This window comes from Rhinatrema bivittatum, chromosome 1, assembly GCF_901001135.1.
Source record: "Rhinatrema bivittatum chromosome 1, aRhiBiv1.1, whole genome shotgun sequence".
NCBI lineage: Eukaryota > Metazoa > Chordata > Amphibia > Gymnophiona > Rhinatrematidae > Rhinatrema > Rhinatrema bivittatum.
This window is the reverse complement of record NC_042615.1, coordinates 508,395,539-508,422,450: the sequence shown is the minus strand read 5'-3', so window position 1 is coordinate 508,422,450 and position 26,912 is coordinate 508,395,539. Positions and strand designations below refer to the sequence as shown.

At 47.9% G+C, this 26,912-nt stretch overlaps 1 protein-coding gene across 1 annotated transcript; it reads left to right on the top strand.

Moving 5' to 3' along the window:
- The first annotated feature begins 479 nt into the window (after positions 1 to 479).
- On the top strand, positions 480 to 22,874 carry LOC115096511 (PRA1 family protein 2-like). Its single transcript, XM_029611227.1, has 3 exons — positions 480 to 1,238; positions 20,953 to 21,170; positions 21,605 to 22,874. Exons 1-3 carry the CDS (start codon positions 1,060 to 1,062, stop codon positions 21,736 to 21,738), a joined length of 531 nt encoding a protein of 176 aa, XP_029467087.1. The 5' UTR covers positions 480 to 1,059; the 3' UTR covers positions 21,739 to 22,874.
- The last annotated feature ends 4,038 nt before the right edge of the window (positions 22,875 to 26,912 follow it).

Genomic DNA, 26,912 nt, shown 5'->3' with positions numbered 1-26,912 from the left:
TGCTTTTACCAGTCCAGGAGCCAAACTACTGTTTTGCTAATTTTTTTAGGCTTTTGATTAAATCATGGGCTGGTCACTAAGCAAGTGACACAAAATAAATGTATTCAACGCATATCGAATAGAGCGCAGCTACCAAAGCATACACTGTATTGTACAATCACGGGGTGATTCAGATGGTAGCCTGCAGCTGGAGGGCTAAAATCGGGACATTTCAAAACATTTTAGCTTTCCCTTTGTTAGTACAGTAGCCTAAAAAATCTCTATAGTCCAGAAAAAAATCATGACAGTTGGCAACCCTAGGTGGGGAGAGAACGAGTGCATGTGTATGTGGGAGACAGATGTGAGTGGACGGTTATGTGTGTGGGGAGAGAGAAAAGTGAGTGAGCATAAGTGTGGGAGAAGAAGAGGAATTGAGAATGAGCATGTTAGTATGTCATAGAGTATATGCGTAAGTGAAGTTCTGTGCACATACCACCACCAACCCACAATCTCGGGATGAAGGACATTTTTTGATTGCCAAGTTATGAATATTGGGCTGGGTTAAAGGATGGAGGAAAGAAAAAAACAAAAAACTACAGTTAGCAGCATCCCTTAAGCGAAAGCTGTGAGGAGATAGGGTACGGCAGCTGGAAACTAAAGCTCACACCATGCTTGAAAAACCAGCGTTGAAGAGAAAAGGATTCAGAATTACAGCGTCCAGCATGCCTAGTTGTGGCGAATACTCAGAAGCCTGAAGAGAGAATTAAAAGTACCGTTCCCAGCATTCCCTGATAAGAGTTGAGCGGTGTGAAAAGCGATAAAAACGATCCCGGCAATCCCCGAGAAAAGAGCCACGATAAATGATTCCAAACTACATTTCCCGGCATACCAATGGAAACGGCATTGAACGGGAAAGGCTCTACTAGCAACTACATTTTCCAGCATGCTTGTCCAACCACTGCCTTGGAGTGTATAACGCAGAACCCCGCTGCCTGCCGGGACTTGTAGTATTTAAAAGAAATCCAAAAAGATGTTTTTCTCCATCATTCCCAACATTCCTTCGCGATTCCACACTAAAAGATGCCGGTCGTGAGGCTGCCCCCAGTACGGTTATTGGACGATTTTCTGTTAAATTTGGCCCGATTCTCCCTTCCCGTAATGGCAGACCTGCAACGTTGGAACAACCGCGTGATCAACAACCTGCTCTATTACCAGAGCAACTACGCCTTGGTGCTGTTCGTGCTGCTTATGTTAGGGGGGTGAGCGGAACGGCTTTCCATTTAGAGGAGGAGTTGACAAAGAGGGAGGGGAACTGGTCTACCAGAGGAGGAGGAGGAGCTATGAGAGAAGGAGGGGAGCCATTCTACCTGAAGAGGAGGGTCTAAGAGGGGGAGGGAGGGGCTGAAACATGGAGGGGAATATTTCTCTTTTGGGGAGGTGGTCATGGAAATAGGTGTAGGGGAGCTGCTTTCTTTTGGGAGGTAGAGAGTGACAGAAGGAGGGAGGGGATTAGCAGGAAGTGATGAAGGATTTGGAGAGAATATTTAAGGTTTACCAATTCTTCAGGAATTAAAGAGTAACCTCCAAGACATAGCTGCAAGCAACCTGCAGAAAATCACAGACAATAATACAAACTGCTTGGATATGATATTCTTGCAGATTATAATTCAGCTAGTACTTGCAAAATCAGGATTTAAGGAGAAAGACAATCAGGCCGATACAGAAAACTTCACGATCCAGTAAATAAATTTATGTAAATGAGGGCCCGCGATAAAAGGAGGCGCTAGGGACACTAGCACGTCCCTAGCGCCTCCTTTTTGACAGAAACGACGGCTGTCAGCGGGTTTGACAGACAACGCTCAATTTTACCGGCGTCGGTTCTCAAACCCGCTGACAGCCACGGGTTCGGAAAACGGATGCTGGCTAAATTTGAACATCCGTCTTCCAACCCGCGAGCCGCAGGTAGATTTTTAATTTTTGATTTTTTAAAATTTTGGGGCCTCCGACTTAATATCGCTATGATATTAAGTCGGAGGGTGTACAGAAAAGCAATTTTTTTCTGCTTTTCTGTACACTTCCCCGGTGACAACCGAAATTAATGCCAGCCTTTGGCAGGCGTTAATTTCTGAAATGTGCAGGCACTATTAGTTTTGGGGGGTTGGCCGCGCGGCCAAACGCGGGCTAACAGTGCGCTCCTCTGGAGCGTATTTTACTATATCGGCCCGATATGAGCAAAGGCACTCAGCTATAGACTTAACTTTTATAATGTGTATGCTACAATATTTATGCATTCCACAAAATCACAGATGGGCCATGGCCAAGGGTAGCAACTGGATGGGTGCACTTAATTGGATGTATAGCTCTTCCTCTCTGTGCTAATCAGTTGGCGGTAGGAGAGTGGCGGTTCCTTGGGCCACATCCATCTTTGCCACCTGGGGCCAACTGAAGTTTTAACCATTTACCCCCACACAGTTCAAACTATGAGGTATACCCCAGATGGCAGGAAAGGAGGATGTGGTCTGAGGCCAATGTGCTCTTTACTTGCATACCAGCTTGGACTCTCGCCAAGAAGATTGGCAAGGAAAAGAGGGTGGGTGTGAATCGGCGGGCAGAGATTGAGAAGTGGTGAATTGGTGGAGGGGAACAGTTAGGTGTGAGAGAAGGAATAGCTGAGGTGCATGCGGAAGAGGGGTCTGGTGGCAGGGATAGTTGAGAGGGAATTTTCGGCAAGTATGGTGGATGTTTGTGAGAAAGGAGATAGGGAGTGGGATGGGTTTATGTATGTGAAAGAGAGGATGGAGTAGGTTTACAAATGTTTGGGGAGTGTGTGTCTGTGAGAGAGGGAATCTGCACCAGGTGGGCAGGGGAAATGAGGAAGGTCCCTTCCTCCATCTCCTTTCTCTTCTCTGCTCTGGGTCCATATCCCTCATCCCAAATCACCATGTCCCCCATCTCCTTTCCTCCCGATCTCGATCTTTCTCTCCCTCTTCCACTCCTCTGTCTTCCTGATATTCCTAATTTCCCACTCCATTGCTGGTCCTCCTCCCATCCTTTCTTGCAGAGATCACTAGGATCCTTTTTCCCCCAGCCAAATAAAAAAAAAAAAAAATTCCTAGACACATAAGAGGTCAGAAAAAGACTTTCATTTTTGTAAAGCAAAATAATAATTTACATTCAATATGCAAATTTATGTTAATTTGCCACAGAATTGCTGCAGAATCTACTCCTGAGCTTTTTTTTTTTTTTTAGAAAAATTGAATGGACGTAACTAATACACACAAATTAAAAAAAAACATTAAAAACTAAATTAAACTCTTAACACTTTTGAAACTCTGATTTTCCCGTCGATAGCAGGGCTGTCTGTCAGGCCCGGGAAGGTGGAGCTTTCCAAAGCAGTTACACAGAGTTCAACTCTATGTGGCTGCACGTGAGTTCCCGCTCAGAAAAAACAGATTCTCCTCACTCTGTGTTTTCCGCACGCAGAGCTTCTCATCTCCTCAGAAAAGTTCAAGAAACAGATCACAATCTCATGGGATGAAGGAAGGTAAAGTGCCCAGGCCATCAGGGTTCAAAGCCTGTGCCTGTGGCAAAATCATGTCGCTTACAGATGGCCCCTCTGCTTGTTACGTGTGCCTGGGCCCAGACCATGATCAGGCTATTTGCACGATCAGGCTATTTGTGCAAAATGTCGCCCAGGGCAAGTCGCCAAAGGGCAGACAAGAAAGAAAATTTAAGAAGAGCCCGAAGCTCCTAATGCTCCCCCTCGGAATCGCACTCTTCGCCGGGATCGGAGAAGCAGTTGAGGCCGATTCAAAAGAGGGCAGCCTTCCTAGGCCCTTCCTCCTCAGGCATGGGTGAGAGAGTAAAACGCCAGGAGCAGGCACACAAGCAGGGCCCTTCGCCAGAAAAAGCATCCGCACCTCAATCGACGCAGCCTCCGTGAGCGTCGGGTGCGGCGCACGACTCAAAATCCAGGGTCAGGTTCATGGATCCTTTGCAGAATCCTTTGCAAGATCATACTGGAGTGGGCGGCTCTTCATTCAATTCACCTCCAAGCGACTTACCTACCAGGAATTGTCAACACACGAGCGGACAGGTTGAGTCGTATTTTTCACCCACACGAATGGTCACTGCACCAACAGGCGGCAAACAAGATTTTCCGCCACTGGGGTGTGCCAGTCATAGACCTGTTCGCCGTAGACCAGAACAAGAAGGTAAGCAAGTTTTGCTCACTGCGACACAGTCCTCACAGAATTGCACAGGATGCCTTTCTGATTCCTTGGAAAGGAGGGCTAATGCATGCCTTTCCATGATTCCTCTTCTCACTCGCACTATTCAGAAGTGCATACAGGACAAGGCAGACTTCATCATGATAGCACCAGCGTGGCCCAGGCAACCTTGGTACGCCTACCTACTCAATTTTTCCATAGACTACCCAATTCCACTCGAGGATCGCAGCGATCTACTGTCACAGGATCAGGGCTCTCTGCTATACCCTATGCACAAGACATTACACCCGACTGCATGGAGATTGAGCGGTCATTACTAGCAGAGATGGGGTTATCCCACACTGTACAAGATGTCATACTATCAGCCAAAAAGCCATCCACACGACGTAATTACCAGTTCAAATGAAAAAGATACACTATGGGGCGGATTTTCATACTCCGCGAATAGGCCTACTTTTGTTTGCGCTCCAGGTGCAAACAAAAGTACGCTGGATTTTAGTAGATACGCGCGGAGCCGCGCGTATCTGCTAAAAACCTGGATCGGCGCGCGCAAGGCTATCGATTTTGTATAGCCGGCGCGCGCCGAGCCGCGCAGCCTACCCCCGTTCCCTCCGAGGCCGCTCCGAAATTGGAGCGGCCTCGGAGGGAACTTCCTTTTGCCCTCCCCTCACCTTCCCCTCCCTTCCCCTACCTAACCCATCCACCCGGCCCTGTCTAAGCCCCCACCTTACCTTTGTCGGGGGATTTACGCCTCCCAGAGGGAGGCGTAAATCCCCGCGCGCCAGCGGGCCTCTTGTGCGCCGGGCCGCGACCTGGGGGCGGGTACGGAGGGTGCGGCCACGCCCCCGGACCGCCCCGGGCCGTAGCCACGCCCCCGTACCCGCCCCCAAAACGCTGCCGACACGCCCCGAAAACGCCGCGACGACCGGGACCGCCCCCGACACGCCCCCCTCGGAGAACCCCGGGACTTATGCGAGTCCCGGGGCTCTGCGCGCGCCGGTAGGCCTATATAAAATAGGCTTACCGGCGCGCAGGGCCCTGCTCGCCTAAATCCGCCCGGATTTGGGCGGATTTAGGCGAGCAGGGCTCTTAAAATCCGCCCCTATGTGTTGTACACAGCACCGCTTTGACCTACGGCACTGCCCACCTGAAGACCTGTTAGAATACCTACACACACTCTATGCAGCGGGACTTGCAACAGCTTCCGTGTGAGTTCATTTGAGTGCTATTGCGACCTTGCATGTCCTCCATAATGGTCAATCGATTTCCACGCACCCAATAGTTTCTCGATTCATGACGGGCCTAGCCCACCTTCGACCTCCAGTTACGAAGCCAACAATTCCATGGGACTTGAACATCGTACTTGAACAGCTCATGTTATCTCCATTTGAACCTATGGACTCTTCACACATAAAATACCTTACGTGGAAAGTAGTCTTCTTTATAGCAGTTACTTCTGCATGGAGAGTCAGTGAAATTCAAGCATTAGTTCACTACAGTCCATATCTGGTATTCTACCACCATAAGTTGATTCTTCAAACGCACCCATCTTTCCTTCCGAAAGTGGTTTCGGCTTTCCACCTCAACCAATCTATTGAACTTCCAACATTTTTTCCAAGACCACATAGAAATGATAGAGAAAGATTGCTACACAAAGAGCTCTAGCTTACTACCAAAGCAGAACAAAAATTGATTCCAGACCCTCTCAACTTTTTCTCACATTTAACCCAAATGCTCCAGGTCAACCTGTAGCCAAGAGAACTATCTCCAGCTGGATTGTTCAGTGCATAAAAGTTTGATACGAAAAGAGAGGTTTACGACTCTCTTCCACACCAAACGCCCATCAGGTACGGGCGGTATCCACTTCAACTGCCCATCTAAGTCATGTTCCGCCAATCAACATATGGAAGGCGGCAACATGGTCCTCTCTACATACCTTTACAGCACATTACTGCCTGGACCAGCAATCAACAGAAGATGCCAAAGTGGGCAGGGCAGTACTCAATACCCTACAGAAATAAACTTCAACACCGGCTGTCCACAATCCAATGTCACGCTACTAATAAAAACAAAGAACAACACTTCCACAGCATGACCATTCAGCTTGGGACTCCCAAGACAGCATGGCTGATTCAGCCCTGCTATCGACGGGAAAAAGCAAGTTTGCTTACTGTAAACGGTGTTTCCATAGATAGCAGGATGAATCAGTCATGCTGACCCGCCCACCTCCCTGGACAGCCAGGCACAGGAACATTAAATTAAGCTACTGCTATGTCACAGACTGAGGATAATCTGTTTTTCCTGCATGGGAACTCACACGCAGCCGCACAGAGTTGAACTCTGTGTAACAGCTTTGGAAAGCTCCGCCTTCCTGGGCCTGACAGACAGCCCAAGACAGCATGGCTGATTCATCCTGCTATCTACGGAAACAATGTTTACGTTAAGCAAACTTGCTTTTATAGAATTGCCAGTGGTTTTCAATATTGTTTTGTTTATACAATATTCTCAAACTTCTGGCCTGATGTACTAAAGGATATTTTCTATTTTGAGTACACAAGAAAAATGCTCCATAGTAATGATGGCAGATAAAGACCAAATGGTCCCTCCAGTCTGCCCAGTAAGCTTCTTATAGTTGTAACTGCTGCTCCGTACAGGTTACGCCTATGCATTCCTTTCTTCATTACCATCCACGAACCTCTAGGGATCCACAGTGTTTATCCCATGCCCTGTTGTGGAGCGCTAGGAGAGCGGTCTCACTTACCAAGAGGTGTGTGTTCTTGGGCCACGGCTCGACCTTAGAGAAACTCCGAAGAGGTGCCGCGGTAGGTGAGGCATGCCCGAGCATGGGCTGGACGGGAGCGAGGCTGGACTGAAGACTGGATATACTGATCCTCCTCCGGACCTGCACGCTTCGGAAGACCAACAACGCAATGATGGTCTTATGAACAGTCCTCCGACTGTTCCAAGCCCTATCGGACCTGCCGCAGGGTACGGCAAGAAGTGGCAGGCCGGATGGAGGCCAGGGCAGCGAAGACCGGAACATGGAGACTCAGGGACGAGGTACTTGAATACACAGACGTAGACTTCAGGAACGAAGTACTAGGATGCACAGACGTAGACTCAGGAATAGACGTAGACTCAGGAACGAGGTACTTGGATGCACAGACGTAGACTCAATAACAGACATAGACTCAGGAACGAGGTACTAGGCTTTCAGAAGACTCAGAACGAGGTACAAGGCTTTCAGAAGACTCAGGAACGAGGTACAAGGCTTGCATCATGAAGCACCCTATTCAGCCCGCCCGTGGGACTGGTCGTGGACCAATACATGGCTTGCCGCGGGGTACCAGGCTTTCAGAAGACTCAGGAACAAGGTACAAGGCTTTCAGAAGACTCAGAAATGAGGTACATGGCTTGCATCATGAAGCGCCCTACTCAGCCTGCCCGTGAGGCTGGTCGCGGACAACAACATAGCTTGCTGCGGGGTACCAGACTTTCAGAAGACTCAGGAACAAGGTACAAGGCTTTCAGAAGACTCAGGAACGAGGTACATGGCTTGCATCATGAAGCGCCCTACTCAGCCCGCCCGTGGGGCTGGTTGCAGACCACGACATGGCTTGCCGAGGGGTACCAGGCTTTCAGAAGATTCAGGAACGAGGTACAAGGCTTTCAGAAGACTTAGGAACGAGGTACATGGCTTGCATCATGAAGCGCCCTACTCAGCCCGCCCGTGGGGCTGGTTGCGGACCACGACATGGCTTGCCAGGGGTTTAGGACAACTGAAGAGGAACACGGATAACAGGATCAGGAGAAACAACATCTGGACTGGAACATGGATACTGGATCAGGAGACAGACCTTAGACTTGTAACACGAACAACAGGCGGACATCTGGACTGGAATGTAGCTTACAGGAACAGCAGGTGGACATCTGGACAAAACAAGGAGCTCCAATGAAGAACAGGAAACACAGGACCTTGAAGAAGTGCTGGAACAAGGACGACTCTTGGAGCGAAGGACAGCAGGATCCCAGGAGTGACCAACTCCTTGCAAAGGCAAAGCTGAAATGGACGCTGAGCCCTTTTGTAGGGCTGAAGAGGACAACGCCCAGGGAGGGGTCAGCAGAGGGCCACACCTGGCTGGCCCTTGAAAAGCAGGAGAGGGGCGCGCGCCCGCGCCTAAGGAGAGCTGGATGAAGAGAGCTGGAAGCTGGTGGCGTCCTCAGCCATGTGGAAGGCCCGAGGAATCCAGGCAGGCAGTCGTGCAGCCCTGCTCCGAAGCTGGAGAGATGGCAGGCTGCAGGAGCGGCTCCCAGCCGTGAAGACTGAAGCAGGAAAGCAGGAGAGAAGAAGGGCTGGCTGCAGTCAGAGCAGAGACTGCAGGCACCGACAGGGACGGCCTCCCTGCCGGTCAAGGACCCAGGCTAACGCAGGCACCGGCAGGGACGGCCTCCCTGCCGGCTGAAGACCCCGGGAGAGTTGCAGCACCTCGGGGGAGAGCCGGAGCGGCAGCGGAGGTTCCAGCCTCACTGAAGAGCTCCTGGCAGCCCGACCCTGCCGCACAGGACCGGAGGCAGCCGGGGAGGAGCCTGGCGACGGCGGCAGGCCCACCGCGAAGAAGAAGACGTAGGCGGCCCGACTGACCGCGTAAGGTGAGGAGCCTGCCCGCGTCCGCAACATGCCCTTTGAATTCATTTACTGTTTTTGTCCTCACTATCTTCCAGGAGGACATTCCAGGCATCCACTTCCCTCTCTGTGAAGAAATATTTCCTGATGTTGATTCTGAGTTATCCCTCTGTGGAGTTTCATTTCATAATCTCTAATTCTACAGTTTTCTTTCCAACAGAAAAGATTTGAAGTTCATGCATCATTAATACAGTTCAGGTATCTGAATCTCTGTATCATATCTCTTCTCTTCCAGGGTATATATATATATATATATATATATATATTAGATATGTGAATCGTGTCATCGATCGTCTTAATGATCGATTTCGGCTGGGAGGGGGAGGGAATCGTATCGTCGCCGTTTGGGTTTTTAAAATATCGTGAAAATCGTGAACCGGCACACTAAAACATCCCTAAAACCCACCCCGACCCTTTAAAATAAATCCCCCACCCTCCCGAACCCCCCCAAAATGCCTTAAATTACCTGGGGTCCAGCGGGGGTCCGGAACGACCTCCTGCAGTCGAATCGTGTTGTCTTCAGCCGGCGCCATTTTGCGCCGCCATGTTGCAAAATGGCGGCGCAAAATGGCGCCAGCTGAAGACAACACGATTCGACTGCAGGAGGTCGTTCCGGACCCCCGCTGGACCCCAGGTAATTTAAGGCATTTTGGGGGGGTTCGGGAGGGTGGGGGATTTATTTTAAAGGGTCGGGGTGGGTTTTAGGGTGTTTTAGTGTGCCGGTTTTCCCGCCCTCTCCCTTCCCCTCCCCCTTCCCCCGATTTATGATTTTTTGACAATAAATCGGGGGAATTGTTATTGTATCGCGGCTCTAACGATTTTTGACGATTTAAAATATATCGGACGATATTTTAAATCGTCAAAAAACGATTCACATCCCTAATATATATATGTAACTGCTGGGAGGGACAGATCCTTTACTTGGCACCCAGGGGCACATAGAAATCTGTAGAGAAAAATTCTTTCTGCACAACTCCTCTCAGCCTCTATTCTTCTCCTTACCGGAGAGCTTTAACCTGAGGCCTTGAGTTCCAATTTATGGGGACAAACAACAGCTCTTATACCCTCCTCCTTTGCAATTTAACCTAGTTTCTGTCCTTAGTGTACAGCATCCATAATTATATAGTCTTGGCATCCAATAAACATGCAGCAGAGGATTGGTGGTTCCCAATGTCTTTACTGATAGTTTGTTCAGATGATTTAATTATATTTACACTTTTCACATTCAATTGATTAGCAGCAATAAATAATAAGACAGCAGATAGAATAAACTTTCCTAGCGTGTAGACAAATGGACTCAGGACCAGTAGGTTTATGCTCCCCTGCCAGCAGATGGAGACGAGCAAGCTGACTTCACAGTATATATAATCCTGCAGTGAACCCAGCCTGCTAGTGTTTTCCGTCTCCAGCAGATGGTGGATGTGCATCTCCCAATGGGGATTGCTGTGAGCTTTTTGAAAGGAGAAATTTGAAATTCTAAATTTAGAAAAAAAAAGCCCTGCTCTCCTGCAGTGATACCTAAAGGTCCCTCCCCCAGTTGAGAATTCCTGAGGTGATTTCCGTGGTCCCTCAGAGGTGTGCCTTGGCCTGGGAGCTGGGTTTCCCGGCGTGGACTTAGCTGCTAGTTCAGTTAAGGCAGCGGGTGCAGGAGGCCAAGCATGGCAGTGACGGCAGATGCCCTCTCCCCCCGCAGCCGGAGAATGTCTCTGTACTCAGCTGGTAAAGCTGGCTCAGGTAAGGTTTAAAAAAAAGGAGAAAGTTTTACCTGAATCAGAGACAGAGGGGTTTCAGGACTTCCTCAGGTCTCCATTCTTGGCGTGCCATGCCAACGTTCATTCTTGCTTCCGTTGGGGTTGGGGAACTGGGCAGCCTGGTAGGTTGAATGGCCCCCAGTAGGCTAGGCCCCGCACTTAGGCTTTTTTCTTGCACGCCGCGTGGTAGGCCGCATCGGTCGTTTTCACACGCTTTTGTGCGTGTTCTGCTGCCTTCTATAAGCCGTTGGTGTGTGCAATGTGACGGCTATGTGCGCACATTGTGCACTCTGTTTTTGGGCACGCTTTTTACGCGCACAAACCTTTTTATATGCTTAACTTGGCACACAGGTTCTGTGTGTGCCTTACCGCGCTTCTAGGCGCTTATTTTTCTGGCGCATTTCATTTCTGAGCACGAGCCATTCCAATGCCTGTCATATTAGGGCTTCTCAGCCTGACCCGATTTCTAACCTGTCATCGCTGCTCAGACACTCATGGAGAGTTGTTTTCCTCTGATTTTGCTAAGCCTGGCTCTTCCCATTCTGATGATGGGTTGGTCATGGCCTTGACTGGAGGGACGCCAGATCTTGGTTCTCCCTTGACTGGCTTCTCTGCTGGTGAGGGCAGTTCTGTGGGATTAGTTCCAGTTCCTCTGGGCTTGGTCTAGACCCAGCTGCTTTTTCTTGGGTGGAATTTTTGTTGCGCTGCTGGTGGACCCTTGGCCCGAGGTGGGGTTGACACTACCCATAGGGCAAGCCCTATGGGTCCCCACCATCAGGAGGCGGAGCTGTCTAGGAAACGGAGGCCAACTGGAGCTTTGCCAATACCAGCCCTCGTTCCCCGCAGGTTGAGCCCTTGGGTGCCGGGGCCAGCTAATCTTAGGCAGGCCTCCGTGTGACGACTCCCAGTAGATGTGAAGCAAGGATTCACCAGGGACCAGCTGAGGTATCGGAGGACCAGTGTCGATCCGGATGAGGCAGGGATCCAGAGACCCGGCTGCCGACAGGAACAGGGCAAGACAGGAGGCGCCCAGGGAGCAAGAGGCCAAAGCCTGAAAGGCCAAGCCCGGGGGATACTGTAGACAAGATCAAGGCAAGCTGGAATCAGGGCAGGCAGCTGAGCTAGCAAGGTACCAGGAAGCAGAGCAAGGGTCAAAGCCAGAGGATCAATCCAAGCATAGTCCAACGAAGCAGGGGTCAAAGCCAGAGGATCAATCCAAGCATAGTCCAACGAAGCAGGGGTCAAAGCCAGAGGATCAGTCCAAGCATAGTCCAACGAAGTAGGGGTCAAAGCCAGAATATCAGTCCAAGCATAGTCCAGTGAAGCAGGGGTCAAAGCCAGAAGATCAGTCCAAGCGTAGGAAGGGACTGAGGAACAATCAGGGACAGGAGCCAGAAACAGGAGCAGGAACCAGGAACGATGGGCAACGAGCACATGAGCAATCATGGAGACCTATTGCCAAGGCAGGGAACAAGTGGCTGGGCAATGCCTTATATACTAAGGCCTAGTGATGTCATCAACTGGGGCCGCGGGCTATTTTCCCACCGCGGCCCCTTTAAGAGTACGGGAGTCATGTGTGCGCCTAAGCCAGGGCCCAGAGGAGGCAGGATGGCAATGTCTCTCTGTGGCCCACGCGGAGAGACCTGCTGGGTGCAGGGAGGAACCGTGGAAGAGTCAGAAGCGGCAAAGGAGGCTGCAGGGCTCGGGAAAGGAGGCAGCTGCCCTCTGCCATGATCAAAGGTGAACCGGGGCTGACAGCTGGGTTCCTGGGATGAGTAGGCCCAGACGCAGGCCTACCGCGGCCGGGATGCGTAACAATTTTTTCATGGCTTACAAACCTTCCTTCAGGTGCAGTCCTCCGCTTCCCCCTTTTCTGTCTGGTCGGACCCTCAGCCAGCGGCTCCTCTTTCTTCGTCCTATGCTTAAGCACTGGGGCTCGCCTCAGCTCCCTACAGGTGTTCCCGACAGGAATCTGGATGGCACTGATGGCGAGATTGATCCTGATTCTAATGAAACCGCTATCTGATGGGAGGAGCAATCAGATAGGAGTTAAAATCTGATGTGTTCTCCATGAGTAGTTAGTAATCTGTAGTATTTAGGAGAGTTGTGGGTGGATCCTTGGACCAGTGGCAGCACCTCGGGGAAGACCCCCGGGGAAGACCCCGAGAGGGACCACCGGTCAGGCTCAGAGTATGGAGACAGACACACACTAGTTCTTTTATTAGACAATATACTGAACCACCAGAGGTGGCAGTAGTGAGCTGAAATGCCTGGCTGGGCTGTAATCCCTCAGAAGCTGGAACAGCGATCCCTGGAGGCTGAGCTGTAGAGAAACTGAAATATAGTGAGTAGGCAGGATCAGCAGAGTTCATGTACTGAACCTGATGGTAAGACTCACACAATGTCTCATAGAAGCCCAGGAGCTGGAATGTATAGGCCCTCAAGGAGCGAGTACCTGGTTCCAGGGAAAGCTCTGAGAGAGTGATGGTAACTCACAGATGTAGTAGGCAGCGATGCCTTCCAGGCAGAAGTGAATTCGAAGAAGTCCGGGAACGAGGGCCCTCAAGGAGCGAGTACCGGTTCCAGTCTGCAATCTATAAAGTAAGAGAGAGAGCGAGGCGCCCGAGGAGTGGGTACCCCTGGTTAGTCCGAGGAGGCAGAGTAGCTTAGATAGAACGAATCCAAATCCGTTGTCAATCCTTATCCTTGCTAACTTGATGTGTTAGCAAATTCTAAGACCTTAAATATCCGTCGCGGGTGACGTCATCTTCGGGGGACGCCCCGAGGTTCGCACCATTGCTGGTACTTCAATCGGGGCCGCGCCGTGTGCGCGCCCCTAGGCCTCCAGGAAACATGGCGGTTAGTAGCATGGAGCCGGTCCGGGGATGCCGGAGGACCACGGCAGGAAGACGCCGCAGCAGCCAATCTTCCTGCGGACGAAGAGGGAGGCGCCAAAGAGGTGAGGAGGGCGGAAAGAGGGTGTCGGGAACCGACAGACACAACACTGATTCCCTGGAAGATGGGGAAATTCCTCCAGGGCTGGAACCGTATTGAACCATGTTGTGGTTCGTTCATAGAGATGAACTGCCAGCCCTGATTTCCCAGACCATGAAACAGCTGGGTGTTCCTGGTTCGGATGCTATGTCAGAGCTGAGGAAGAATCCCATTTTGGTTTCCTTACGTAAAGCCTCTTGGTTTTTTCTTGGTGATGGATACCATCCAGGAATTGATTAATCTGGGATGGGATGCCCCAGAGGTAAATTTTAAAGGGGGTTGGACATCGGAAGGCCTGTACCCTCTGGATCCAGCTTTGAGAGAGCGTTTGCATTTTCTTAAATAAGATGCTCTAGTATGTGCCGTGTCTAAGCAGACGACTATCCCCGTAGAGGGAAGAGCGGCTTTGAAGGATGTGCATGATAGAAGGATTGAGGCTATTCTTAAGCAAACCTTTGAGGCAGTGGTGATGGATTTACAGATTGCCTCCTGTTGTGCCCTAGTGGTGAGATCTTGTCTGTTTCTCTCTCAGGAGGTTGATGAGTCTGGAGGGAATTCCAGAGCGGTTATAGAGTCTGCTGCTGCCTTTTTAGCAGACGCAGGCTGTGATTTGGTCTGGACCTCAGCCAGAGGTGTGGCTTCGGTGATAGCGGCCAGGAGTCAACTCTGGTTGCGAAATTGGTCAGCTGACACAGCTTCCAAAGCCAGTCTTATCAAGGTGCCCTTTAAAGGCTCGCTCATTTTTGGGAGCGAGTTGGAGAAACTGGCCAGTAAGAGGGGGGAGTCTCTGGTGCATGAGTTACCAGAGGATAAAAAACAGTTACATCACCCCTTTGGTATGTGGGGTCATTTTCGGGGTTCCAGGCATTTTTGTCCCTACAGAGGGACGAACTTTCAGTGGACTGGGCCTTTCAGTAGGTCTCAGTCTTTTCATCCCCAGCAGCCCAAAATAGGAGCGGGCTCAGGTGAAGACCTTCCCGAGCTTCCCAATGAAGGTTTGCTGACCCACCTTCCAGAACAGGAAATAGGGGGACATTTATCTCTCTTTTATCAGAGGTGGGTCGAGATCACATTGGACCAGTGGGTCTTGGAGGTATTATGCGAAGAGTATGCACTGGAATTTCGTAGTATTCCTCGGGACGGGTTCATGGTGTCCCCTTGCCACTCCCCACAGAAGAAGCAGGCAGTGGATTTCACACTTCAAAGGCTCCTCTGACTGTGGTTTCGGTGCCCACATCTCAAGAAAGTATTGGGCGATATTCCCTTTATTTTGTTGTGCTCAAGAAGGAAGGCTCCTTTTGTCCCATCTTGGATCTCAAAAGGGTCAACAGTCACTTGAAGGTGACTCATTTTCGAATGGAAACCATACGCTCTGTAATAATGGCAGTACAATCGGGGGAATTTCTAACCTCCTTGGATCTGTCAGAGGCTTACCTTCATATTCCCATCCAAGTTGGGGTGCCATTATCACTTTCGGGTGCTGCCTTTTGGTCTAGCCACCACTCCCTGAGCAATTTCCAAGATTATGGTTGTGGTAACGGCAGCCTTGCAAAAAGAAGGAATCCCGGTGCACTGTATTTGGACGACTGACTGATTTGAGCCAAGTCTCAGGAAGAGAGCTGCCTGGTGACACACAAGGTGATCTCCTTATTGCAGGAGCTCGATTGAATGGTGACCTGACCAAGAGCAATCTTCAACCATCCCAGTCAATGTATCTGGGGGTCCAGTTCGACATGGGACAGGACAGAGTTTTCCTACCGGAAGTTCGGATCCAGAGATGTCTCAAGTGCATCAGTGATGAACACAATACGCCCGATGGTGTGGTCCTACCTACATGTACTTGGCTTGATGACAGCTACCCTGGAAGTGGTGCCATGGGCAAGGGCACATATGCGTCCTCTTCAGAGCTCTCTGCTATCTTATTGGAACCTGCAGTCTCAGGATTATGTGGTTCGGCTTCACTTGCCAATAGAAATCTGCTCCCGCCTCCAATGGTGGTTGCAGGAGAATCATCTGAGAAAGGGAGTTCCGTTATCCTCTCCGGCCAGATTGGTACTCCCGACAGATGTGAGTCTCCATGGTTGAGGGCTCACTGTTTGGAGTTAACGGCCCAGGGGCACTCGAATGCCAAAGATTCCTGCTGGAACATCAATCACCTGGAGGCCTGGGCAGTATGGCTGGCATGCTTGCAGTTCAGCCACAGCTGCAGAATCAAGTGGTTCGCGTACTGTCGGACAACACGACGATTGTGGCCTATATTAATCGCCAGGGAGGAACCAAGAGCCAGCAAGTGTCACAGGAAACAGACCAGCTGATGGAATGGGCAGAAGGTCATCTGCAAATTATCTCGGCCTCTCACATTGCAGGAAAAGTCAACGTAAGAGAGGACTTTCTCAGCAGGGAGAGTCTGGACTCAGGAGATAGGGTTTTGTCAGCCAAGGCGTTTCAGCTGATTGTGGATTACTGGGGCCTTCAGTTCCTAGACTTGCTGGTGACTTCTTGAAATGCAAAGGCTCCTTGCTTCTACAGTCGCAGGAGAGATCTGTGGTCACTGGGAATAAACGCTTTTGTACAGGTCTGGCCGGAAGACAGATTGCTTTATGTCTTTCCTCCATGGCCCTTGCTGGGCAGGATAATTCACAAAATCGAAGGCCATAGGGGACTAGTACTTCTGGTGGCACTGGACTGGCCCAAGCTTCTTGATATGCAGATTTGCGATGACTCCTGGTGGAGACCCCCCTTCGTAGTACATCACACATGGATCTGCTTCAGCAGGGACCAGTTCTTTATGAGGATCTGACTCGATTCTGTCTTACAGTTTGGCCCTTGAGAGGGCTCACCTGTTTAAGCATGGTTATTCCTCTGTGGTGATTGCCACTTTACTCCGCACTCGCAAGTTCTCCTCTTCCTTAGCTTATGTGCGGATATGGAGAGTTTTTGAGGCCTGGAGTGAGGTGTTTTTCCTTATTCAGTTAAGATCACTCTCATTCTGAATTTTTAGCAGGATGGATTGCATAAAGGCTTGGCCCTTAATTCCTTGAAGGACCAGATTATGACTCTTGCTTGTTTCAGAGGCCTGGTGAATGGTGTTTCCTTGTCGTCTTATCCTGATGTGGCCCGTTTTTTGAAGGGAGTGAAGCACCTTAGGCCTCCCTTAAGGTTACAGTTCCATTGTGGAGTCTTAATTTGGTGCTGGACTTTCTGGCGGACCATACGTTCTGACCACTGCATAGCCTTTCTTTACGGTTGTTGACTTTGAAGACTGTGTTCCTGGTGGCTATATGTTCTGCACATCGGATTTCTGAGCTACAGGCCTTGTCTTGCCAGGAGCCATTCTTTTGGGTGACTCTGGGGACATTACAGCTGCTAGAGTTCCATTCTTCTTGCCCAAGGTAGTCTTGGACTTTCTTTTGAATCAGTCCATCTCCTTGCCATCCTTGGATAAGGAGAGAGATGTGGAGGAATATTGCCTGTCAAGAGACAATATTGTGCGGTATCTGGAGGTTACTAAACCTTTCTGAAAGACAGATTGCCTCTTTGTCCTTCATGGTGGCAGGAAACAGGGTGATTCAGCTTTGTGGGCTACAATAGTTCGCTGGATTAAGAAGGAAGTCACTGTTGCATATATGGATGCGAAAAAACTGTTGCCTATTCAGGTAATGGCGCATTCCACAAGGGATCAGGCAGTGTCATGGGCAGAGGTTAGATTGTTGTCTCCCGTCGACATTTGCCGAGCTGCGAGGTTGTCCTCCTTATACACTTTTTCCAGGTTTTATCATCTGAATGTGCAGGCCCGGAAGGACGCAGCCTTTGCATGTGTGTGGTGTTGACTGGACCATGGGCAGCCTCCCACCCTATTCAGGAGTAGCTTTGGTAAATCCCACTGGTCCTGAGTCCATCTGTCTACATGCTAGGAAAGGAGAAATTACTACTTACCTGATAATTTCATTTTCCTTAGTGTAGACAGATGGAATCAGCTCCCTGCCCTTGGCTGCTGAATGTTTGTGTCAGTGGTCCTCCTGTGGGGCTACGTGTTTCAGAGGATTACTGGTAAGTGTTTATCCAGTCCCTTGATTGGGGTATGTGCATTCATTGCTTGAGTTCAGTGTTCTTGTTGGTTTTGAAGAGAATACTGGCAGGCTAGTATCATTGCAGGCGTTTATATACTGTGACATCAGCTTGCTCCGGCTCCCTCTGCTGGAAGGAGAGCATAACCCACTGGTCCTGAGTCCATCTGTCTACACTAAGGAAAATGAAATTATCGGGTAAGCAGTAATTTCTCCTTAGAGCATTCCACTTAACACCTTTCTGTCTTCAGAGTAGGTTCAATTTACTATTACACTCAGTCAACCAGGTCGTAATCTATTCCACTACTTTGGCATCCACCCCCAAGCTTCTCATTTTATTCATGAGCCTTCTGTGCAGGACCTTATCAAAAGCTTTGCTGAAATCCAAGTAAATCACATCAAGCGTTCTTTCTTGATCCAGTTCACTAGTCACCCAATTGCAAAAATCTATCAGATTTGTCTGACAGGACATTTCTGTGGTGAATCCCTGCTGCCTTGGGTCAAGCAACCCACCGGATTGTAGACAGTTCACTATCCTTTCTTTCAGTAGAGTTTCCAGTAATTTTCCCAGCACTGAGGTGAGGCTAACCGGCCTGTAGTTTCCAGCCTCCTCTCTGCTACTGTTCTTGTAAAGCGAGACCACAATTTCTCTTCTCCAATCTTATGGCACCACTCCTGTTTCCAGGGATCTACTGAATAGGTCTTTTAGTGGATCCACCAGTACATCTTGGAGCTCTCCTGGGATGTACTTCATCTGGCCCCTTGGCCTTGTCCACTTTCAGTTTTTCTAGCTTGTCCTCCCATGCATTCTATTCTGTAAACAGAGTTTTATCTACCTCATCTACAGTCTTCTCAAAAAGCAACACAGGGTCATCTTTAGTGAATACCAAACTGAAGTATTTATTTAATATTTCTGCTATTTCTTCACCTTTCTCTACACATTGTTCTTTGTCACCTTACAATTTCATTATATCACCTTGGGCTTTTCTCCTTTTTGCAATATATCTGAAAAATGTTTTGTCACCTCGCTTTATCTCTTTGGTGTTCCTTTCTTCTGCTTTACTGATTTCTTTCCTCATCTCCCTCAGCTTCACCTGGTATTCTTCCCTGTGGTTCTCTTTTTGGGATCCTTTGTACTTCTTGAATGCCTTTATTTTTTCAGCCACCTCTTTTGAGAACCAAAGCAGTTTCTTTTTCCTTTTGCTTACTTTTCTAACATAGATCTGTTGCCTTTGTAATAGTTCCTTTCAATTTGGCCCACTGTTGTTCCACCTCACTCATTTTCTCCCAGTCTTCTAGTTCTTCCTCCAAGTATGTCCCCATTTTGACAAAGACTGTATATTTTTAATTCAAAATTTGGATCTTTGTGTGATACCTCTCCATCCTGGCTGTGATATCAAACCATACCATTTGATAATCACTGATGCTTAGGTGAGCACCTACCTGGACATTAGAGATATTATCCATATTTGTGAGCATAGGTCACTTATCACTCCCTCCATCATAGGTTCCATTATCATTTGTTTGAGCAAAGACCCTTAAGGGCAGCCCTATCTCTCTACTTCTTGCAGATTCTAACAAGTTCCTAGAGGAAAAATCCATAAATGATTATTAAGGTGGACTTGGGGAAATCCACTGCTTATCTTTGAGATAAGCAGCATGGAATCTATCTACCCTTTGGGATCCTGTTAGGTATTTGTGACCTGGATTGACCACTGTTGGAAACAGGATACTTGGCTTGATGGATGTTTGGTCTGACCCATTATGGCAGATCTTGTGTTTTATGGCCATATTCCAATAATGAGACTCACTGAACCAAGCCTCTGTAATAATAATAATGTCATAGGAACATAAGATGCCATACTACTTGTCAGTTTGTCAATCTGGCCTATTACATCTTCCAGGCTCACCGTGATTTGGTTCAGTTCGTCTCGTCCTTGTCCAAGTCTGCCTCCTCCATTAGGACCTGCAGATTTGGAATTTTGTTGCCCAGACTACAAACATTTGTGGTCATAGCTTTCCAACTTGTCTCCCATGCTTTGCTTCTCTTCCTCATCACCTTTTCTGCTCCTTTGCTTTTCTTCTCACTTTCTGTATTCTTGGGAGTGACATTCCAATTTCATTGGCCTCCTTCTGCTACCTCCTATCCTTTAGTTTAAATGTCTGATGATGTATGATTTGAATTTCTTGCTTAGGATATTCTTTCCTGCCACTGACAAATGTAAGCCATCCTTACAGCATAGTCTTTTACTGCTCCATACACAGCTCCAGCCTTCAATGTATCTAAATCCACTTTCTTCACATCATGTTTTGAACCATGTACTTACATTTTCTATCTAGCTTATCCTTTCCATGGTAATATTTCAGAAAAGGAAATCCACAGATGTCTAATCTTTTCCCCCCAGATTCTGGAAATCATTCTGTATTGCTTGGATACTGTTTCTAGCAAGGTCATTGGTCCCCAAATGGATGATAGCACCGATATTAAAGTCCTTACTTTCTTGTATAATTGTGTTGACTACCTGGTTTTGCATTTCTACCAGCTAAGCATTTAACTATTGTGTCCCCCCTCAAAATGAGTCCCTCCCTTCTAATGACTGAGTCTCCCAGAAGAAGGAGCTTGCTTTTCTGAGATTTGATAAGAGTTAAAAGGTTTTCTGGTATATTGGGTGTCTTCTTCCTTTTCAGATGCTGCTTTATTTTCTGTTGCAGGAGCAGCTTCATTTTTCAATGTAGAAAAGGCATTATGTAAGGGTATCATTGGGGAGAGTGGATGTCTCTTCGTGTCTTTACATTAACAAGTTCCAGTAATATCAGACCATAAAGCCACTGTGTCATATGATGAAACCTCCATAAATAGGTCTGACCAAAGTTGACTACCCTAGTGATGGAGGAAGGAGGAGGAGACCACGTCTCCCTGAGAGGGTTGAGTGATGGATAGAGAGGGGAGGGAATCAGTGAATAATGATCTCCCTGGAGATGGGAGGCAGTGAAGGAGCAGCCCTCCCTAGTAGAGTCCAACTCACCCAGCTCTCATCAAAGAGGCCGTTCTAGTCCTGGTTTGGTAAGTCCATGTATGCAGAGGGTTAAAATCATGTTTGGATCAGTCTTTTTGGATTGGTTTGGATGACTTGTCACCCTGCTGCTGCTTCTGATTTCCTTTAGGATGGGATGAGTGATGGATGGAAGGGAAGCAGCTCTCCTTGTGTTTTTTTTTAAATCCTTGTTCTCTCTCTCCTTCTTTCTAGGTATTTCTACCTCATGAAGACTCTTCTATGTGCTTTTGTGCTTTCTGCCACCTTCTCTTCCTTCGTTTGGATGGCAGACCATCAAGTTCTGGTGCGCTGCTTCCGTCGGAAGCACCCAAACTTCTACCTCCTCGGTATCCTCCTCACCAGCTCCTGGATCTTGTTCCTTGCTGAGAGCGTGACTGTTTTCCTCTGGGTGTACATTTTCCCTTTCCTTTGTGAGTACAGAACACTGGCTTCCAGGGGCAAGCCCTTGACATCAAAGGCTATATCTCTATGCTGAGGGATTGGGTCTCTGAAAATGTATTAAGAAACAAGAGAAACTAGTTTTTAGCTGCAGCCTTTTAAAAGAAGGCTTTGACTGTGCAGCCTTAGCTGTGTATGTCCTTGCTCCCCTGCAGGATCATTGTTACACAGGGACTTTATAGCCATTAGAAGAACACTAATACTAGCAAGAATGCTGTCTGAGCTGCCTCCTTCCATTACCATTCTGTAGTGATATGTAACCAGTAAACTGAGGCAGATCAGAGCAGGGAGTCACAGCTTAGAGATATATGCAAGCAATACATGAAGGAATCATTTTATGCAGAGGCTATGGTGCTTTAGAGCATAGGCTAGTGTGATTGACTGATATGTGTCTCTTCTTCCCCAGTGATGGTTATCCATGCTTCCCTGCGCCGGCGGGACTCAAAGAACAAGGCCAAGCTGTCAAGCATCGGGTTGAAGCGGACGCCCATGGGAATACTGCTGGAGGCACTAGGGCAGGAACAGGAGGCAGGATCCTGAGATAGCAAGATGTGGGGGCATGGGGTTCACCCCCAGGCAGCCAGTAGCACCATGCTTCTGTGTAGACTGCCCCCTCTATATAAGGCTGTTGCAGTCACAGATTTCTCTAAAAGCCATGTGCCTCCCCACTTACAGACTCAGAACCCAAAGTCTTACCCAGCAGTCACAGAACTCTACTTGGGACAAACAGCCATAGTCAAAGTGTTATCTAACACTCATAACTGAGTTATAGGCTTTCTGAACGTTACAAGTGCCCATCACAGACTTTTCTAACAATTACAGTCATGCTGTTTTCTAATAGTTACAGCTCCTCATTCATGGACTTCTGTAAAATCCTTTCCTTCCTCAACAGAAAAGGATTCTTAGGATGTTAAGGTGCAGTATCAGTTTCTTACATCAGTATTATCTGCTTCAGCACCTGATATTTTCTAATTTTCTCTTGCCCGTTTCTTGCGCAAGGCTCGGGGTGAGTTATAGGGAATGAAAGGAGACATTTCTCCATGATATCTGGGCTTTCCTCCAAGCCCGTGTTAAAGATCTTAGCATATCTCTCAAGCTTTCTGAAAGTCATTTGCCAGTCCTTTTTTCTTGCTTAGGATTCTATGGAAGATAATTTTTTTTCCAGACAACTAACAACTGCACAATGGCTTTGTCAGGCCTAGTGTGAGTAGCGAGGAGGAGAGGTTTTGTTAATTCTCTATCACAAAACTGGAAAAATGATAGAAATGAACCAGAACATGACTTCTTTCAGAGATTTCCAGTCTCGTCTTGGTGACCGCAAGGCCACTTGGGTATTCAGGATCTCCACATGAATATGTGTGAGATAGGTTTGCATACACTGACGACCCAGTGTGTTCAGCTTTGTTTCATGCATATTCATTGTTCATATCCTGAAAATGCAACTGGTCATGGAGTCAACAAGATGGGCTTGGAAATCACTGCCAATATTAACCTAGTTAATATAATCCACCTTCTAAAACCACCACCATTGCTTCTGAAAAGATTAGATAATAGTGTATAGCAAAGATACTTCATACTGGATCCAAATATGTTTCCGGTGTATGTGTGACTGGGGAAACAATAACACTTGTTTTGGCTGGCTTTCTGGAGTTTGTAATAAATCTCTGCCTTTGTTTATATCTTGGGCTTTTTCTTGGTTTAATGCCTTCAGCCAACTTTTTAAAGAAGAAAAAATGTAGCCTCTTCTCCCACAAGCTGGCAAAAGGATGCAAACCTCTATGAAGATGCTATGCAAAGGAAAATCCTTACTTGCTAATTTTCGTTCCTGTAGTACCACGGATCAGTCCAGACTCCTGGGTTGTGTGTCCCCTCCAGGAGATGGAGACAGAAGTTTGAACGGACTCTGCCCTATACCCTGAGGTGCCACCTAGAGTCTGTCAGTATTACACTGTACCCAAGCAGAAAGGTTAAACCATAATTTTCATTATAACAACTTCCCCCGAAGAGCAGAGGGAATGAAACCTGTAATGTTACTAACGAAAACCTGCCCATACTCACACCCTGTAAGGGGGGGCATACACTATAAGAAACATGTTATAAATCTACAGAATATGAAATAACTAATGACCGAGCGGACTCTCCATGTTCCCCAAACTCTGAAATGGGCAGGACTCTGGACTGATCCTTGGTACTACAGGAATGAAAATTAACAGGTAAGGACCAATTTTCCTTTCCCTGTACGTACCCGGATCAGTCCAGACTCCTGGGATGTACCAAAGCTTCCCTAACTGGGGTGGGTACTGAGAGAGTCCCGCTCGGAGCACAATAGCCCCAAAGGAACCGGGCTCTGGGGCCTGGACAGGCGATAGTGTCTGGCAAAAGTGTGTAGATTTCCAAGTAGCCGCCTGACAAATTTCCTGCGGCGACACCTGTTGACATTCTGCCCACGAAGCTGCTTGCGACTGAGTAGAATGAGCCCGAAGACCAACCAGGATTGGAAGGCCCTGAGCTAGGTAAGTCGAGACAATAGCTTCCTTTAGCCAATGCGCAATAGTGGCCCTTGAAGCTTTTTGACCCTTCCTGGGCCACGCCACAGGACGAAAAGATGGTCCGAAAGACGGAAACTATTTGTAACCTCCAAGGGTAACGTAACAGTGCTCATTTCACATCCAACTTCCGCAGCTTCCTAGACTCAGGAGTAGAAGAATCCAGGTCTGCAAAGTCAGGGAGCTCCACCAACTAATTAAAATGAAAGAGGACACCACTTTCGGGAGAAAAGAGGGAATCGTCCGCAAGGAGACTCCTGCCTCTGTAATCCGTAGGAATGGCTCCCTGCAAGATAAGGCCTCTGCAATTAGGGTCCCAGCGTAGTTCTGCTGCAAGAGTCTTGAATTCTATGGCAAATTCAGCCAGTGATCTGTTGCCTTGCTTCAAGTCCACCAAAGCAAAACCAGCAACAGAATTACGAGCAGGGTCATCAAAGACAGATTTAAACAAGTCCATAAATCCTTCTATGTCCTGCAAGATAGGGTCCTTGCGTTCCCACAAGGTAGATGCCCACGACAGGGCTCTTCCATCCAAGTATGACAGGATGTAGGTGGTCTTCGAAAGAGCCATGGGAAATAAAGTTGACTGTAAGGTGAAGTGCTTGCAGAAAGCCCCGAGTCTTCTGGATTTCTCCGTAAAAGCGGATAGGAGCCGCCAGTGGTACAGCAGTCTTTAATTGCTGTACCACTCCTGTAACTGACCTTCTTGATTAGAAGCTGTGCCTTGTATCTTCTGTGTGTGTAGCTGATGAAATGCTGCAGTAAGTTTCTCCAAAGTTTCTTGCTGCTCTGAGATGCTTTGGGCCAGGCCCAGTATAGCCTGCAAAGCAGAGAGATGCACAGGATCCATGAAGTTAACAACATCCCAAAGTTGAAGCCGAATCCACTGGAGTTAACAACATCCCATATTTTAAGCCGGATCCACTGGAGTTAGCAATCTGTTCTGGATTTGCTAGGGAGTTAGCAATCTGTTGTGGGTTAGACTGCGGAGTTAGCAATCTGTTGGAAATCTGATGCTTGATGGGAGGAGCAGTCAGATAGGAGAAGCAATCTGTAGCGAAAGCTCTGTATAGCGGGCTCCTGGAGAGGGAGGAGTCAGCAATCTTGTAGTGTCTCAGATATCATCTTGCTAAGGAGTAGCAATAAATCTGATATAGTTGTGGGTGGATCCCTGGGCCGATGGCAGATGACTACGCCCTCGGGAGGATACCCCAAGAGGGACCACCAATTAGGCTAGAGTATGGAGACAGACACGCATTAGTTTATTTATTTATTTATTTATTTATTTATTTATTTATTTAGCAGTTTTCTATACCGACCTTCATAGTAGATAACCATATCGGATCGGTTTACATTTTAACAAAGGGTAAAACTGAGGTAACAATTCTGGTAAATAATAGATAACAAAGGAAAAGGAATAAGTCAAAGTTACAATCAACAAGGTATGGAAAACTTGGAGGCTTAAAGACAAGCTGGAAGGAAGATAGAGGCAGGTAGAATAAATATAACATGATACGAATAATTTAACGGGTTAGAGCATATGCTTTAACCAGGAAATGCCAGTGTCCATTTAGTTCTTTTATTAAACAGGTTATTAGAAACCACCAGAAGTGGAAGTAGTGAGCTGATATGCCCGACAGGGCTGTAGTCCCTCAGGTACTGGAACAACGATCCCAGGATGGCTGAGCTGTTGAGAAACTGTAGAAAGTGAGTAGGCAGAGCAGGCAGAGTTCATGTACAGAACTAGATGACAAAACTCACGTAAGGTCTCAAGTAAGCTCAGGAGCTGGAAAGGATTAGGCCCTCGAGGAGCGAGTACCTGGTTCCAGGGAAAGCTCTGAGAGAGCGATGGTAACTCACAATTTTTTGTAGCAGTGATAGCTTCCAGGCAGTAGAGAATCTTCAGAGTGTCCAGGAACATGGGCCCTCGAGGAGCGAGTACCGGTTTCAAAGACCTTTAAATATTGGAAGCAGATGACGTCATTTCAGGGGGACGCCCCTGAGGTTCATGCCCTTGCTGGTACAAGAGTCGGAACGCGCGCGCGTGCGCCCTAGGCATCAGAACAAGATGGCAGAGTTGCAGCGTTGAGCCGGAGGGAGGCGGCATGAAGACGCACGGCAGCCAGCCGTCCATCAGACACGGAGGGAGTCGCCACAGAAGTAAAGAGGGTAGAGTGAGGACGTCGAGCAGCAACAGTCGCAACAGTGTCCTCCTGCAAAGTATATCCACCTCAGCCATTAGAGAAACCATTAAGAGACATTGGCACTTTGTAGCATTACATGGAATTTTGGCGGAAGAACCATTAATAGCTACCAAGAGGGGATGGAACATTCGGGACAAAGTAGTGCATGCACAATTGAAAACACAGAAAATGCACAGTGGGGGACAACACAGCAGCAAATGCGGTAAATTTATGGCGTGCAACACCACCATTGAAGGATCCACATGGATCCATCCAGTAACAGGATATACAGTGTATAGGAATAATGATACGGATTGCACCACCAGATCAGTTATATACGTAATTGTATGTTCCTGTGTAAAGGTGTACCTGGGCCGCACTAGTAGGGCTATGAAAGCCCGAATTAGAGAACAAGATTAAATACCGCCACAATAACAGCACCAATTGTTCCACATTGTATAGAGAAAAGTCACACATTCGATCAATTGAGGTGGACAGTGATTGATAGTTTTGAAGATAAGAGAGTGAGCCAAACTTTATTAAACCATTGGGAACAAGCATGGATTTTCAAATTACATACAGAACAACCCTTTGGACTAAACAAACAACTGGATTGGATGTCTTTAACATAAAGCTCTGGGATTGGTAGTGATAGTATTCCATGGGTTCTTTAAAAGGAAACTGGAAGGACACAGCGGATAAGAACCCTTGGATCAGCGTCGGGCGGAGGCTCGTTGAGCACCGAGGAAGGAGAAACAGCGGTTTCACTTTGCAAGACAGTGTTTTGAAAAAAGAGAAAGACATTTCCTGAAGAAGGCATTTTTTTGACGAAACTTGTACAAGTCGGACATTGTAGCCATTTACCATCTGGGACTTTCTAAACGCAAGCTAAGTAACAATTTAACAGTCAAGCAGTAAAAGCAATTGTTTATGTTATACTGACGGTGATAATGATTAGGAGGTGTGCACATACAAATAAAAACAT